At 35.2% G+C, this 13,309-nt stretch overlaps 1 protein-coding gene across 10 annotated transcripts in view; it reads right to left on the bottom strand.

The window, feature by feature from the left end:
• Nucleotides 1-2,166: 2,166 nt before the first annotated feature.
• The window catches only part of LOC143236737 (lysine-specific demethylase 3-like), a 113,898-nt gene continuing 102,755 nt past the window's right edge, over nucleotides 2,167-13,309 (bottom strand). For all 10 annotated transcript variants that reach the window (XR_013019732.1, XM_076475202.1, XM_076475205.1 and 7 more), the window contains one exon: nucleotides 2,167-6,182. Coding sequence is in view for 9 of the 10 variants with exons in the window: in XM_076475202.1 (XP_076331317.1) it covers nucleotides 6,075-6,182 (108 nt within the window). In the remaining variant the exon portion in view is untranslated. The remainder of the gene's footprint in view (nucleotides 6,183-13,309) is intronic.

Raw genomic sequence — 13,309 nt, 5'->3', positions numbered from 1 at the left:
GTAAGGGGGGTCCTCCCCTGGTACAGCAGTAAGACCTTGGATTTACAATGCTAAAATCAGGGGTTTTGATTCCCCTCAGCAGATTGTCCAATGTGGCTTTGCTATAAGAACAACACACCCACTGTAAGGTAGGCAGTCTTTTTTTAATAACTGAAATCATAAATGTGACAACACATATCACATTTGTTATTACCTTTATCCTATTGTTTATTATATTTTGTTAGCAGCTGATGACTTTAGGCTACTTAATTTACTGTCTTTCTTGAGAACTTAACTTTTCAGAGTTTGTAGCCTCAGCATGAGGTTTCATTGATTGAACTTAAAGAGATCTCTGGTGGTTTACACAAATCTATAATATTTGCCAGATATAAATGTTTATCTCTCACTGCTCTCCCTTTCACTGTTTATCCTAAACAAATCTGCCATGAACATTCCATTTTGCTTTATTTTTTTGTACTTAAGCTCAAAGTTACACAATGGGCTATCAATGGTGTGCCTACCATTGGGATGAATACCTGGTTTCTAGCATTATTAAATGTACCAACTTACCACTCTATTACTGGGGACTGCATTTAGCAACTTACTTTAAGTTAATGTTCCATTGCACACAGTAGTAAGGTTTAAGGACATAAAGCTGTCATAGCCTAGTTGAAAGATATACTCAGCAACTATTTGGTACTCATGTTATTCGATCCAAAGCTAACAGTGACAAAGCAGGTTCATTTGTTGTCATCCACTGGTCTTGGTGCCTGTTGATGCAAATTTTGCAACCAGTTACATATGCTTCCTGCTCTCTAATGTTAGCTCAGATGACTAAGCAACATCCACAGTGCCATCAAAGGAGATGAAAACTATTATGACAGAGGAACAAAGCTGCTGAGACAATATGAAATAGGTGGCCATATTTGAGTGAATCACAGCAAATCCAAGATTGCAATATTGTCACAGATATATACTGAGCATCTCAGTGATAATCTGTGACCTCTGAAAATCATCATACCTACAGGGGCAGCCATGGAATTATTTGAGCTTATCACCTGATCTCAATGCACCTTTCAGCCAACTATGACACCTATTTCACTTCATTCTCACCAACAGCTTGATCAACTTGCAACACCATTTTGTAGTGCTTGAAAACATTGTTTCTGACTGGTATGAAATAAGATTTTTATAAAGTATCTCTTCTTTTTCTTTTTGACAATTTAAATGTACTAGAGTTCTGCATATTCATAAGTTGTTTCTTTTGGGTTCACCAGTATTAAAGATCACAGACTGACAGCATTAATAGGAGTTTGAGATTTAAGTTTTGTTGTAGACTATTTGACTAAGTAGAACAAACATCTCCAATGTGTGTGTGAGTACACCCCACATTTGCTAGCCTTTTAGTTTTGTCACATGCTGTTATTCAATGAAAAGTTGGATAATTACAGTAACACACCACCAGCACCTGTTGGAGTTTCAGAGCATGGTAAATTCTGCATATGGCCTTCAAGTGCAACTAAAATAACCATTTTAAAATAATCATTGATAGGAATGAAGAGAAGTGGCATTTCCTGCTAAACTCACCTATCCAGATTATCTTTTGTGTTATCTGTTTAAAAATACGTACCTATATATACGATACAACATAATAAGCCCACAAGAAATGATGAAAAAAAATTATTTTCAGTATCGTTACATAGCAATCAGCCCAGACTACTGTGCTTTCTTAACACTACTACTCTATTGCAAAAAATAAAAATAAACACGAAAAATAGCCAAACAAATTCATTCATTTTTTACTTGATTTACACTGTCCATGCCAATTTTTTATGCTATATATGAAAACAATTTCTTATTGCACTTGAGAAATACAGACACAACTCTACCAGACTATCAGGCACAATATTGGTTGGTGACACAACATGAGGTCACATGCTTAAAGACCAGTTTATCCAGGAAGTAACATCTACCAGTATTTGCTGCAAAAATTGCAAAATTCTATCAGCAAAATAATTTTACAATCTTACCAGTTATCACAGAATAGGTTATTATCCAATGATGCCTTTTAATTCTATTCTACCAATATTTGTCATTCTTTTTCTCTACTGTTTGTTTTCTGCAGTTCTAAGCAGATGTATCCAATATTGCTCGGGGAATGATTGAAAAATGACAACAAAAAGGAAATGAATACAAAAACATTTATTTTACAACCTTTGTTTTTCTTAAAACATAACATACAGATACACAAACACTAATACTAAGAATAAAATAACTATATCAAAGAGCCTCTTTCTAAACAATGTTCTTGGTCTTGCCTTCTAGTGAAAAGTAATGTTTTTCATTGCCTACATAAGAACATCCAACATAAAGCTCACCATGAGAAAAGCAAGGAATTGTTGTATTTAATCCAACCAGCTTTAAATAACCTTTGTGCCTTATTAATGGACACCATAAAGCTGAGTTGGATGGATAAGTCTCTTGAGATCAGTTGGGATGATAGGTATCTGAGGCAGAAAGACATATCCACTTTTGAAATTGCCTGTAGTGATTATAGCAAAAGTAATTATTTCACAGTTAATCTTGGTGGATCTACTTTTTTCAAAAGCATGGAAGGTGTTCCAATTATGAGTACAAAGTTGTATGGTGGAAAACTTGGGAGTTAAAGTGAATTTGAGAATTCAGCTGGGTAGTAAAAAACTTGATCAGGGTCTAATATCGAGTCAATGGATTTATAAGACTTGTCTTCTCCAAATAATTTCCACAACATCTTGAAAGTTATGCTGTAAACAGCATCATTTTCAGAAACCAAAATGGCCCTCTCCCATAGTCAGATAACGTTTTAGAAATGTTATATAGTTGGAACACCCTTTGCTCTATTACTTCTCCTGAAGTGGAAAATGAAAATGATAATTTCATCAGTCAAAGGGTTAAGGATGTAGTTCTGTACATGTGCAGATTCATGTTTTGAGGTTTGGTTCTAATATGGTTATGACTGGCCTGGGTACAAAGCCATCTGCCTGTCAAATTCCAGATTGACCAGTGAAAGCAGTAAAAAGTTTAATTTACACATGTGCAGTTATGTCTTTAGAGATAACACTATTAGCATCTTTTCACCCTAGGATAATGAACTTTTGTCCAACAGCATTTGAGTTTACTAGGTCTAAAGATTAAATAGATAATTCTATTCATACACAAATTTACACTTAGGAGACTGAAACCATTTAGCCCATGTTCACTGGGAGGTCCAACTTTGATATGGCAAGTGGCCCAATGTCTTGCATGTGATTGGTGTTTTACACACACACACACACACCAATACACACAAAATGATTTTTATTTATAAAATTATTCACTAAATATTGCAAAATGCTTTAACTGCTTACAACACTTTCCAAACCCATTTAAATGTAGATTAAAAACTATTAACACTCCTACGAAAAGTGAGGCCTAATAGGCCCCAGAGCAACTTGAAATGTTATTAATATTAGGCTAATAATTTTGTATTTAAATGAAATTGCCATTTAAATCCATTAATGAATGGATTAACGAGATTCCCACTGTCCCTATCTACTATCTAGCGAAACCACAGCCAGGGGAATGGGCTTGGAGAAATCAGGACTAGAAACGTCTTTTCGTAGGAGTGTTAAAATAATAAAAGACTACAACAGGAAAAATTTTGCAGTTTTTTGAAACCATTTACAATAACACATTCTTTATAGCATATTGTAATAATCTGTTTATAACATAAAATATTACATTAATTGTAATTTACTTGATGATGTGTTAATCATGGCTTTCAGAAAAATCTTAGCTACTCATTCAAAAATATTGGCCAAAACTTGCATTACATAATCAACAAATACTTATATCTGTATCTTTTACATCTTATGATTTATTTCTCAATTTAGTTATTTTTTGATATAACAACACAAAAATAGCCAAGTATGTTCGACTATAGTTAAAAATATTAAGTTTTGTATCTTTCAGAGTTCTAGTAATCAACATCAATATGTTTAAGCTGTTTCTGTAAGATGTGTTTTCCATAATAAAATGTTGATTCACAGAAAAGCAACCATGGCTATCTTAAAACAACAAAATGATTTTTTAAATGTCTAAGCTCCAGTAATAGGTAAATTACCAAAGAGATTTACTTCATAAAGGTATCTTAAGAATTCATCCAACTTTTCTGTCATAAGATAATGTCTGTGGTTAGAAACAGTGTATTATATCCTATGAATTATTTAAAGATGTCTTCCTAATAGCCCAGTTGTATTAACAGCAGACTGACAGATAAACTCTTAATTATATGTTGATGTAAAATGAAAATGTCCACAAATAAAAATGTCACATAACAATATCTGATCATCAAGATACCTTTTTCTATAAAGTGACTCATATTAATAAATTTATCAATTTTACATAAATTAACCTCTGTAACAAAACAATGTTAAATTTATATTTAATTGAGAAACATTCAAATTCTCAGTGTACTTTAAAGGAAACATGGATCTAATGAAAACTTTCATCAATCTCCAGACTGCACTCTTATTAAAAATTGTTCAAAATGTTCATGACATTGTTTTATGTTTTCTTGTGTATTGTTCTACAGTGACATTTTGATTGTATTACATAGGATGAAACATTGCTTCAAAATTTATATATATATATTGCAAAGGTAAATCCAAATTCTAAAAACATACTTTTATTTCTCTTGAAATTAAATTACAAACAAGTGACAGGACCATCAGAGCTTACAAGAAAAGACAAAGTGTTTAAATCGGTTCTTTTTGCATTCATTATTTAGAATTACATTAGTGATACTTGACCATAACTGAGTGCATACCTGTTCAATTACATTTGTTTTAATTATAAAACTTCAAGCATTTTTCAGCTTCAATTCTGAAGTGAAATATTTTGGAAGATTAACTTGACAATAACTTTTACTATAAAAAGTCTTACAGCACGATGTAAGAGAACATTATAACTTATCTAAAGCTATATGGATAAATATGCTGATAACTACAAGTTACACTGAAGAGACTTTGGCTGAATTAAACAGTATTTTTAATGAAGCACAAAATTTCAAAACCACAAAACACATTTCCAGTGGAAAAAAATTATTGTTACGAAACACACATATACTATGGAAGAAAACTTGAAAACCCAATCCAGGTCCAGTTGGGCACATATACATAATCAAAAATGATTCAACCTATTGCCATTTTTACATAAATGGTATTAAACGCTATTTCTAAACATATTAACTAACAAAAACAAACAAACAATGCAAACGTGCGACATTATTAAAAAGTTCTCTAAGATGATCACTATGAAATAGTTACTATTCACATGTGACTGTGGTAAAATACAAATAGCATTATTAAGTTGGAGAAATAAGACAACCTTTTAAGTAACTGCATCTTTTATTTGGCTTTACAGTGTTAACTGACCTATGAACTCTTGGCAGCTCAAGAATACATAATAAACAAAGTGATGAGTATCATGATAAACACAAATGGTAAAAAGAGTAGATTTACTCTAAACCAACTTTTATGTTGTTTATTTACATATTTGTTTGCATGTTAGTATTCAAAGACTAAGAAATAAAACACCATCTATAGAAGTTGACCAATTTAACCAATTATTACAAAACCTTGTGATTCTTTTCTTATTAAACAATGTGACAAAAATTGTAAAGTGAGAGCCATGTTTGTTGTAATAACACTATCATTCTTGAAAAGTGTTGAGATAACAAACAAACAAAAGAAAAACGAAGTTACTCTGTACTGAGTATAACCAATGATGATACTACTATTCCTTGAAACAATAACAATACTTTTAGTTTATGTAAGTAACAAGAAGATTTATAGCAGTTTAACAGTCTCCAGTAATCTTAACTTATTGAATTCTGAGTTTATGAATAGTTTTTGACACATCAGGAATTGGTCAACATTATAAGTAATCTGCTTATAATGGGTAAACTCTATTTCTGGCAACTCATCAACAGAGTTTTGGTATGCAACATACTTTACAGGCCATCTTAAATCATTTCTAATATCAAACAAGTTTCCGTTTTCAATTCATAGTTACATTCATAAGTTACTTGCATGACTAGTGGTCATTAGTTTCTTTCTGTTTGCTTCATTTCCTTCCAGCAAGGACAGAGCATCTTTCACAGTGTGATAAATTATATTCTTTATCTGCAACAAAATAACATTGGTCAGACTCAGTGTGGTGTACAACAGCCTTGCTTTTTAATAAACTATGTACAAAATTCACAGCTGCATTAGTTTGTGAACACAGTTTCTGATATAGAGTGCATTTATCATTAGACTTGGTTACAATCACAAGCTAATCTGAATAAACAACTGTTCCACACTAATCAAGTTCATCTCCCAAAATACACAACTTCATTCCTAACTTTGTATTTACATGCTCATTAATAGACTAATTTTGGTAGAAGTAAGATAAATATTAGTAAAAGATAAACTATGACCATCAGGAACAGAGTAACTGCATGTAATCCTGCAACCAAGATTTGAAGTATAAACAGGGGTGAATAAATTGTGAGAATCCTTTTTATGTTTTTCCCCACAGAATTTGTTCAGCAGTGCATTGTAATACAACATACAGCTGTACAAGTTGTTTTGGGAAACCTATTCTAAATGTTTAATTAACTCTTTCCATACTAAAGAAGTGTAGTTGATTTCTCTTAATTTATTTCCTCCTCATGATGAAAGTATTAAACTAAATTGCATGAATTTACTAAACTGTTGTTGTTGTTTTAAAGCAAAGCTACACAGTGAACTATCTGCATTATGTCCAACTTGGGGAATCAATCTGTGGATTTATCACTTACCCACAAGGGAAAATTTAATAAATACTGTAGTTCCTAGTTTCAGCTTAAAAATAAATATTTAGAATTTCATTAGGTATTTCTATCCTTTATCAGGTTGTGACATTTCAAAACTTTTGTTGTAAAACATCATTTCTAAGAAAAAAATAAAAATAGTTCCTTTCCCCAAGTTAAGTACTTATGAAGCAAAAGACCACAAGATATATCCATGATTGGTCCTATGGAATACCCCACCTCAACAGTGTACACAATATAATATTGTGGTACATTACATTGTTTCGAGTATAATACGTGATGTTGAGGTATGAATGACAACTACATTAATATTATTAGTCATCTAGCATGGTTACAGGATGTACAATGCAGATTTCATACTAAGTATACCTTGTCAGGAACCACTTGCCACAGAGTGGGATCCAAAACAAATGTAGCAAAAGGCCTTTGTGAAAAATGAACAGAACTGCTCACATACTAATCCTAATGATGTACTCTCATGGAATAGACAAAAGGGGCAGCCTAAGGGTACAGGAATAAATCACAAAAAAGATAAAAACATCTAAAACCAAAGGAAAGGAGAGCAATGGACACACAGGTGGGAGAAGAAGGAAACAGAAAGCAGAATGAAAACAAAATTAATCTTCAGATCAGTCAAAACCAAATGCATAAAGAAAATGACAGGAACTATGAAACAAACACAGCAAAATCTGATAATAAAACATGTCAGGAAAAATGGTGACCACATAACAATAATGTGACGAACAGTGACAGCAAGCAAAAACAAATTAATGAATTTGTAGACCAAGTTTAAAATGGAGGATTATATAAAGTACAATGAACAACAAGAAGGCTTCTAACCTTGGAGAGAAGCTGAGTGGGGAATACAAACAATGGAGAGTGAAAAAAATGGCATAGCCAGGAAGCAAGAATGTAACACAGAAGTAAAACCAGTAAACTTAAAAGGTAAAAAAACACCCAAAAGCTCACAACATGAGAAACAAATAAGTTCCTTTAGAAAACTAAATGAAAAAACAGACAGCATGAGGAATGTGAGAAATGAAGGATAATAATAACCTAGATATATGGATCAATAATTCTGGGGAAACTACAATAGAAGACCAAACTGATGCCTGAAGATACTTGATCTTCAGATGAAAAATAAGATAAAAACCACATGTGAAGACAGAATGGATGGATGTTGCATGCCAAAGTGTAGTTAATTAAGGCAGATAAAGAGGAGACAATACCAATAACCATTACAGAAATGTAAACTACATGAGGGTTGTCCAAAACAGTGCTACCAGCTGTACTTAACATGGAGAGTTCTGAACTATTAAGAGGACATGAGGAAAAAGACAACTATCCAGGCAAACATAAGGGGAAACAGCTTTCCCACTTCAACCACAGAAAATTCACTGAACACCACAAGAAATAATGAACTGGAGACCAAAAACAGGTAAGGCATGTATTAAGATGACATGTAAAAACTTCCGAATTGAGGACACCTCAAGGTGCTCACTACAGCTGAAAAAGTAGAGGATCCAAAGACTAACCCACTAGGAGAATCTTGTTTGTTACAGAATAACAAATCTGTAACTAGATTCATGGGTTTCTGCCAATGACATGCCCACAAACTGATGTAATGACAGTTGGCCCAAAATACAGGAGATTCAAAGTTTGAAAACAGAGGACATTCAGGCTATGTACTCTCTATGCATGGTGATGAAAGACCCTACCATTGAATTGTCAGAGTGGAACTTCACCATCTTGTCCAAAGGGCCAGTAGGAAGGAAAGCACTGTCTGATGAATAGTAAGAAGTGCCAAGAGACTGATATGGAAAGTGGAATCAAAAGCAGTTGCCCATCCCTCAATCTCGCAGGTGTTGAGAAATGCTCCTCCAATGGAAAAAGAAGCAACAGTAAATACAAACAGTCCAGCTAAGAAGAAGGAACCAGGAACCACAGTAACAGTAGTTATCCCATTCAACCAACAGTCAATACAAACAGTCCAGCTAAGAAGAAGGAACCAGGAACCACAGTAACAGTAGTTATCCCATTCAACCAACAGTCAATACAAACAGTCCAGCTAAGAAGAAGGAACCAGGAACCACAGTAACAGTAGTTATCCCATTCAACCAACAGTCAATACAAACAGTCCAGCTAAGGAGAAGGAACCAGGAACCACAGCAACAGTAGTTATCCCATTCAACCAACAGTCAATACAAACAGTCCAGCTAAGAAGAAGGAACCAGGAACCACAGTAGCAGTAGTTATCCCATTCAACCAACAGTCAATACAAACAGTCCAGCTAAGAAGAAGGAACCAGGAACCACAGTAACAGTAGTTATCCCATTCAACCAACAGTCAATACAAACAGTCCAGCTAAGGAGAAGGAACCAGGAACCACAGCAACAGTAGTTATCCCATTCAACCAACAGTCAATACAAACAGTCCAGCTAAGGAGAAGCAAAAGGAACCACAGCAACAGTAGTTATCCCATTCAACCAACAGTCAATACAAACAGTCCAGCTAAGGAGAAGCAAAAGGAACCACAGCAACAGTAGTTATCCCATTCAACCAACAGTCAATACAAACAGTCCAGCTAAGGAGAAGCAAAAGGAACCACAGCAACAGTAGTTATCCCATTCAACCAACAGTCAATACAAACAGTCCAGCTAAGGAGAAGGAACCAGGAACCACAGCAACAGTAGTTATCCCATTCAACCAACAGTCAATACAAACAGTCCAGCTAAGGAGAAGCAAAAGGAACCACAGCAACAGTAGTTATCCCATTCAACCAACAGTCAATACAAACAGTCCAGCTAAGGAGAAGCAAAAGGAACCACAGCAACAGTAGTTATCCCATTCAACCAACAGTCAATACAAACAGTCCAGCTAAGGAGAAGCAAAAGGAACCACAGCAACAGTAGTTATCCCATTCAACCAACAGTCAATACAAACAGTCCAGCTAAGGAGAAGGAAAGGAACCACAGCAACAGTAGTTATCCCATTCAACCAACAGTCAATACAAACAGTCCAGCTAAGGAGAAGGAACCAGGAACCACAGCAACAGTAGTTATCCCATTCAACCAACAGTCAATACAAACAGTCCAGCTAAGGAGAAGCAAAAGGAACCACAGCAACAGTAGTTATCCCATTCAACCAACAGTCAATACAAACAGTCCAGCTAAGGAGAAGCAAAAGGAACCACAGCAACAGTAGTTATCCCATTCAACCAACAGTCAATACAAACAGTCCAGCTAAGAAGAAGCAAAAGGAACCACAGCAACAGTAGTTATCCCATTCAACCAACAGTCAATACAAACAGTCCAGCTAAGGAGAAGCAAAAGGAACCACAGCAACAGTAGTTATCCCATTCAACCAACAGTCAATACAAACAGTCCAGCTAAGGAGAAGCAAAAGGAACCACAGCAACAGTAGTTATCCCATTCAACCAACAGTCAATACAAACAGTCCAGCTAAGGAGAAGCAAAAGGAACCACAGCAACAGTAGTTATCCCATTCAACCAACAGTCAATACAAACAGTCCAGCTAAGGAGAAGCAAAAGGAACCACAGCAACAGTAGTTATCCCATTCAACCAACAGTCAATACAAACAGTCCAGCTAAGGAGAAGGAACCAGGAACCACAGCAACAGTAGTTATCCCATTCAACCAACAGTCAATACAAACAGTCCAGCTAAGGAGAAGGAAAGGAACCACAGCAACAGTAGTTATCCCATTCAACCAACAGTCAATACAAACAGTCCAGCTAAGGAGAAGCAAAAGGAACCACAGCAACAGTAGTTATCCCATTCAACCAACAGTCAATACAAACAGTCCAGCTAAGGAGAAGCAAAAGGAACCACAGCAACAGTAGTTATCCCATTCAACCAACAGTCAATACAAACAGTCCAGCTAAGAAGAAGGAAAAGGAACCACAGCAACAGTAGTTATCCCATTCAACCAACAGTCAATACAAACAGTCCAGCTAAGGAGAAGGAACCAGGAACCACAGCAACAGTAGTTATCCCATTCAACCAACAGTCAATACAAACAGTCCAGCTAAGGAGAAGCAAAAGGAACCACAGCAACAGTAGTTATCCCATTCAACCAACAGTCAATACAAACAGTCCAGCTAAGGAGAAGCAAAAGGAACCACAGCAACAGTAGTTATCCCATTCAACCAACAGTCAATACAAACAGTCCAGCTAAGGAGAAGCAAAAGGAACCACAGCAACAGTAGTTATCCCATTCAACCAACAGTCAATACAAACAGTCCAGCTAAGGAGAAGGAACCAGGAACCACAGTAACAGTAGTTATCCCATTCAACCAACAGTCAATACAAACAGTCCAGCTAAGGAGAAGGAACCAGGAACCACAGCAACAGTAGTTATCCCATTCAACCAACAGTCAATACAAACAGTCCAGCTAAGGAGAAGGAACCAGGAACCACAGCAACAGTAGTTATCCCATTCAACCAACAGTCAATACAAACAGTCCAGCTAAGGAGAAGCAAAAGGAACCACAGAAACAGTAGTTATCCCATTCAACCAACAGTCAATACAAACTGTTATGGAGGAGAAAGGGTCAAAGAAACATTCAAGGAATCCTTAACAAGACAGCATATGGTTATCAAAAAACCCATGGAGAATGGTGCACACTGGTGCTAAATGAAAAAAAACTGATATACAGGTAAGGTCATTGAGGAAGCTACAATCATCCATCTATCCTAGTAAAACTGTACAGAAAAGGAAGCAGCTGAGCAAAAGTCACGACTATTTGGCTGAACACAGAGGGAACCAAGGCAAGGCCAAACAAAAACACTCTAAACTGTAACCTCGACCCACAAAGAACAAAATGAACAAATATATCTGAATGCTGGGGAAAATTAAATATGGCAACATGTATCCAATTCATCAACCTACATCATCCACAAAACAGAAGTGTAAACCCCTAATAGCAGTAACCTTCTCACAAAAGGGATCCTGAAGAAGTAAGCCCTAAGCTACCTCTGACTAATACTGTGATGAAATGGGATCCCACAGACTGTGAAATAACAAGGGGGACAAATGGAAAGGAGTTATGGAGACTTGCTGAAACAACATTAGTCTTGAAATAGGCAGGAAGGTCCCAAACACCATGTTATAGAAAAAAAAGGTTCCATGTGCAATGCACATAATTAGGAAGACAGAAAAAAAAATTCTAAAGAAAACAGGATTGAAAAACCCAACTTCATAGAAGCCACAGAAAATAATGTATAATGTAATAAATGAACTGAAAAGTTCTGAGGTAGGGAAATGCAACCAAAGCGTCAGTGTTCAAAAACCCCTCATCAGTAAAAAAATCCAAAAATCCAAAAGGTGTGAGGAAAATTACATTTATGGGTGAATAAGAAAAGAACAAACATGCTAGGCAACCATAAATTGGGGACACAGCATACTGACCTCTTGAGTTGTAACATCCTAAATTACGAGTGCATAATCAAGAATATCAAAAACAAATACTTAGAAGAGGGAGAATAGATAATGAAATTTATATTTCAATTTTCTATTTTAAAAAAATGAAAAAAAAACAGCAGTGATAAAATTATAAAAAGAAAAGTGTGAATATAATAACTAAACCTGAAATGAAGACAAACATACTTGTACAGTAATACTACTAATCAAGAAGTGATTAACGCATGAATTATTAGGGAGGGTACTAGCTACAATAGGTGTAGTGTTGAATTCCTATAGGTGGAGGACTGCTGTATGAATACTTATATTTGAGTGGAGATAAGAGGTTGTATCGGAAAATTTTGGAAACACATGCAATATTGTAAAATGACAGAACAATTCATACAGGTATAATTTTTTTTAAAAACGAGAACAATTACACTAAAATCATATGAATTGGAATATCTGCTGTTAATTAAGCTAGATCAGCTCTAATTTCATTAATCCAAATGTTAAGAAATGTTATCAATAAAACAGAAGTTCATTGTTGAAACTATCATATTAAGTCTGTTTCACATAATGTTAAATTATAATGTTGAACAGTAATTCATTATAATAACCCAACAATATCTACAATGAACTTTTCACTCTGAGAGTTGATATTAACTATTGTAGATGTTACTGTAAGATACATGAGTAGGTCCAGCTTCTCTCACTGATGAACACCATACTTTTATGTTTGCAAACATAAACTTTGGTTTGCTTTGTTTTAAATTTCGAGCAAAGCTACTCGAGGGCTATCTGTGCTAGCCGTCCCTAATTTAACAGTGTAAGACCAGAGCAGCTTGCCACCGACTGCCAACTCTTTTACCAACAAATAGTGGGACTGACTGTCACATTATAATGCCTCCATGACTGAAGGGGCAAGCATGTTTGGTGTGACAGGAATTTGAACCAGCGACCCTCAGATTACAAGTCGAGTGCCTTAACCACTTTGCCAAGCTAGGCCTGATCATGAAGTACAAAGAATGAAACT

The sequence above is a fragment of the Tachypleus tridentatus genome, chromosome 13 (genome assembly GCF_004210375.1).
Source record: "Tachypleus tridentatus isolate NWPU-2018 chromosome 13, ASM421037v1, whole genome shotgun sequence".
NCBI lineage: Eukaryota > Metazoa > Arthropoda > Merostomata > Xiphosura > Limulidae > Tachypleus > Tachypleus tridentatus.
Note: the sequence above shows the minus strand (reverse complement) of the source record. Positions and strands in the feature narration are given on the sequence as shown.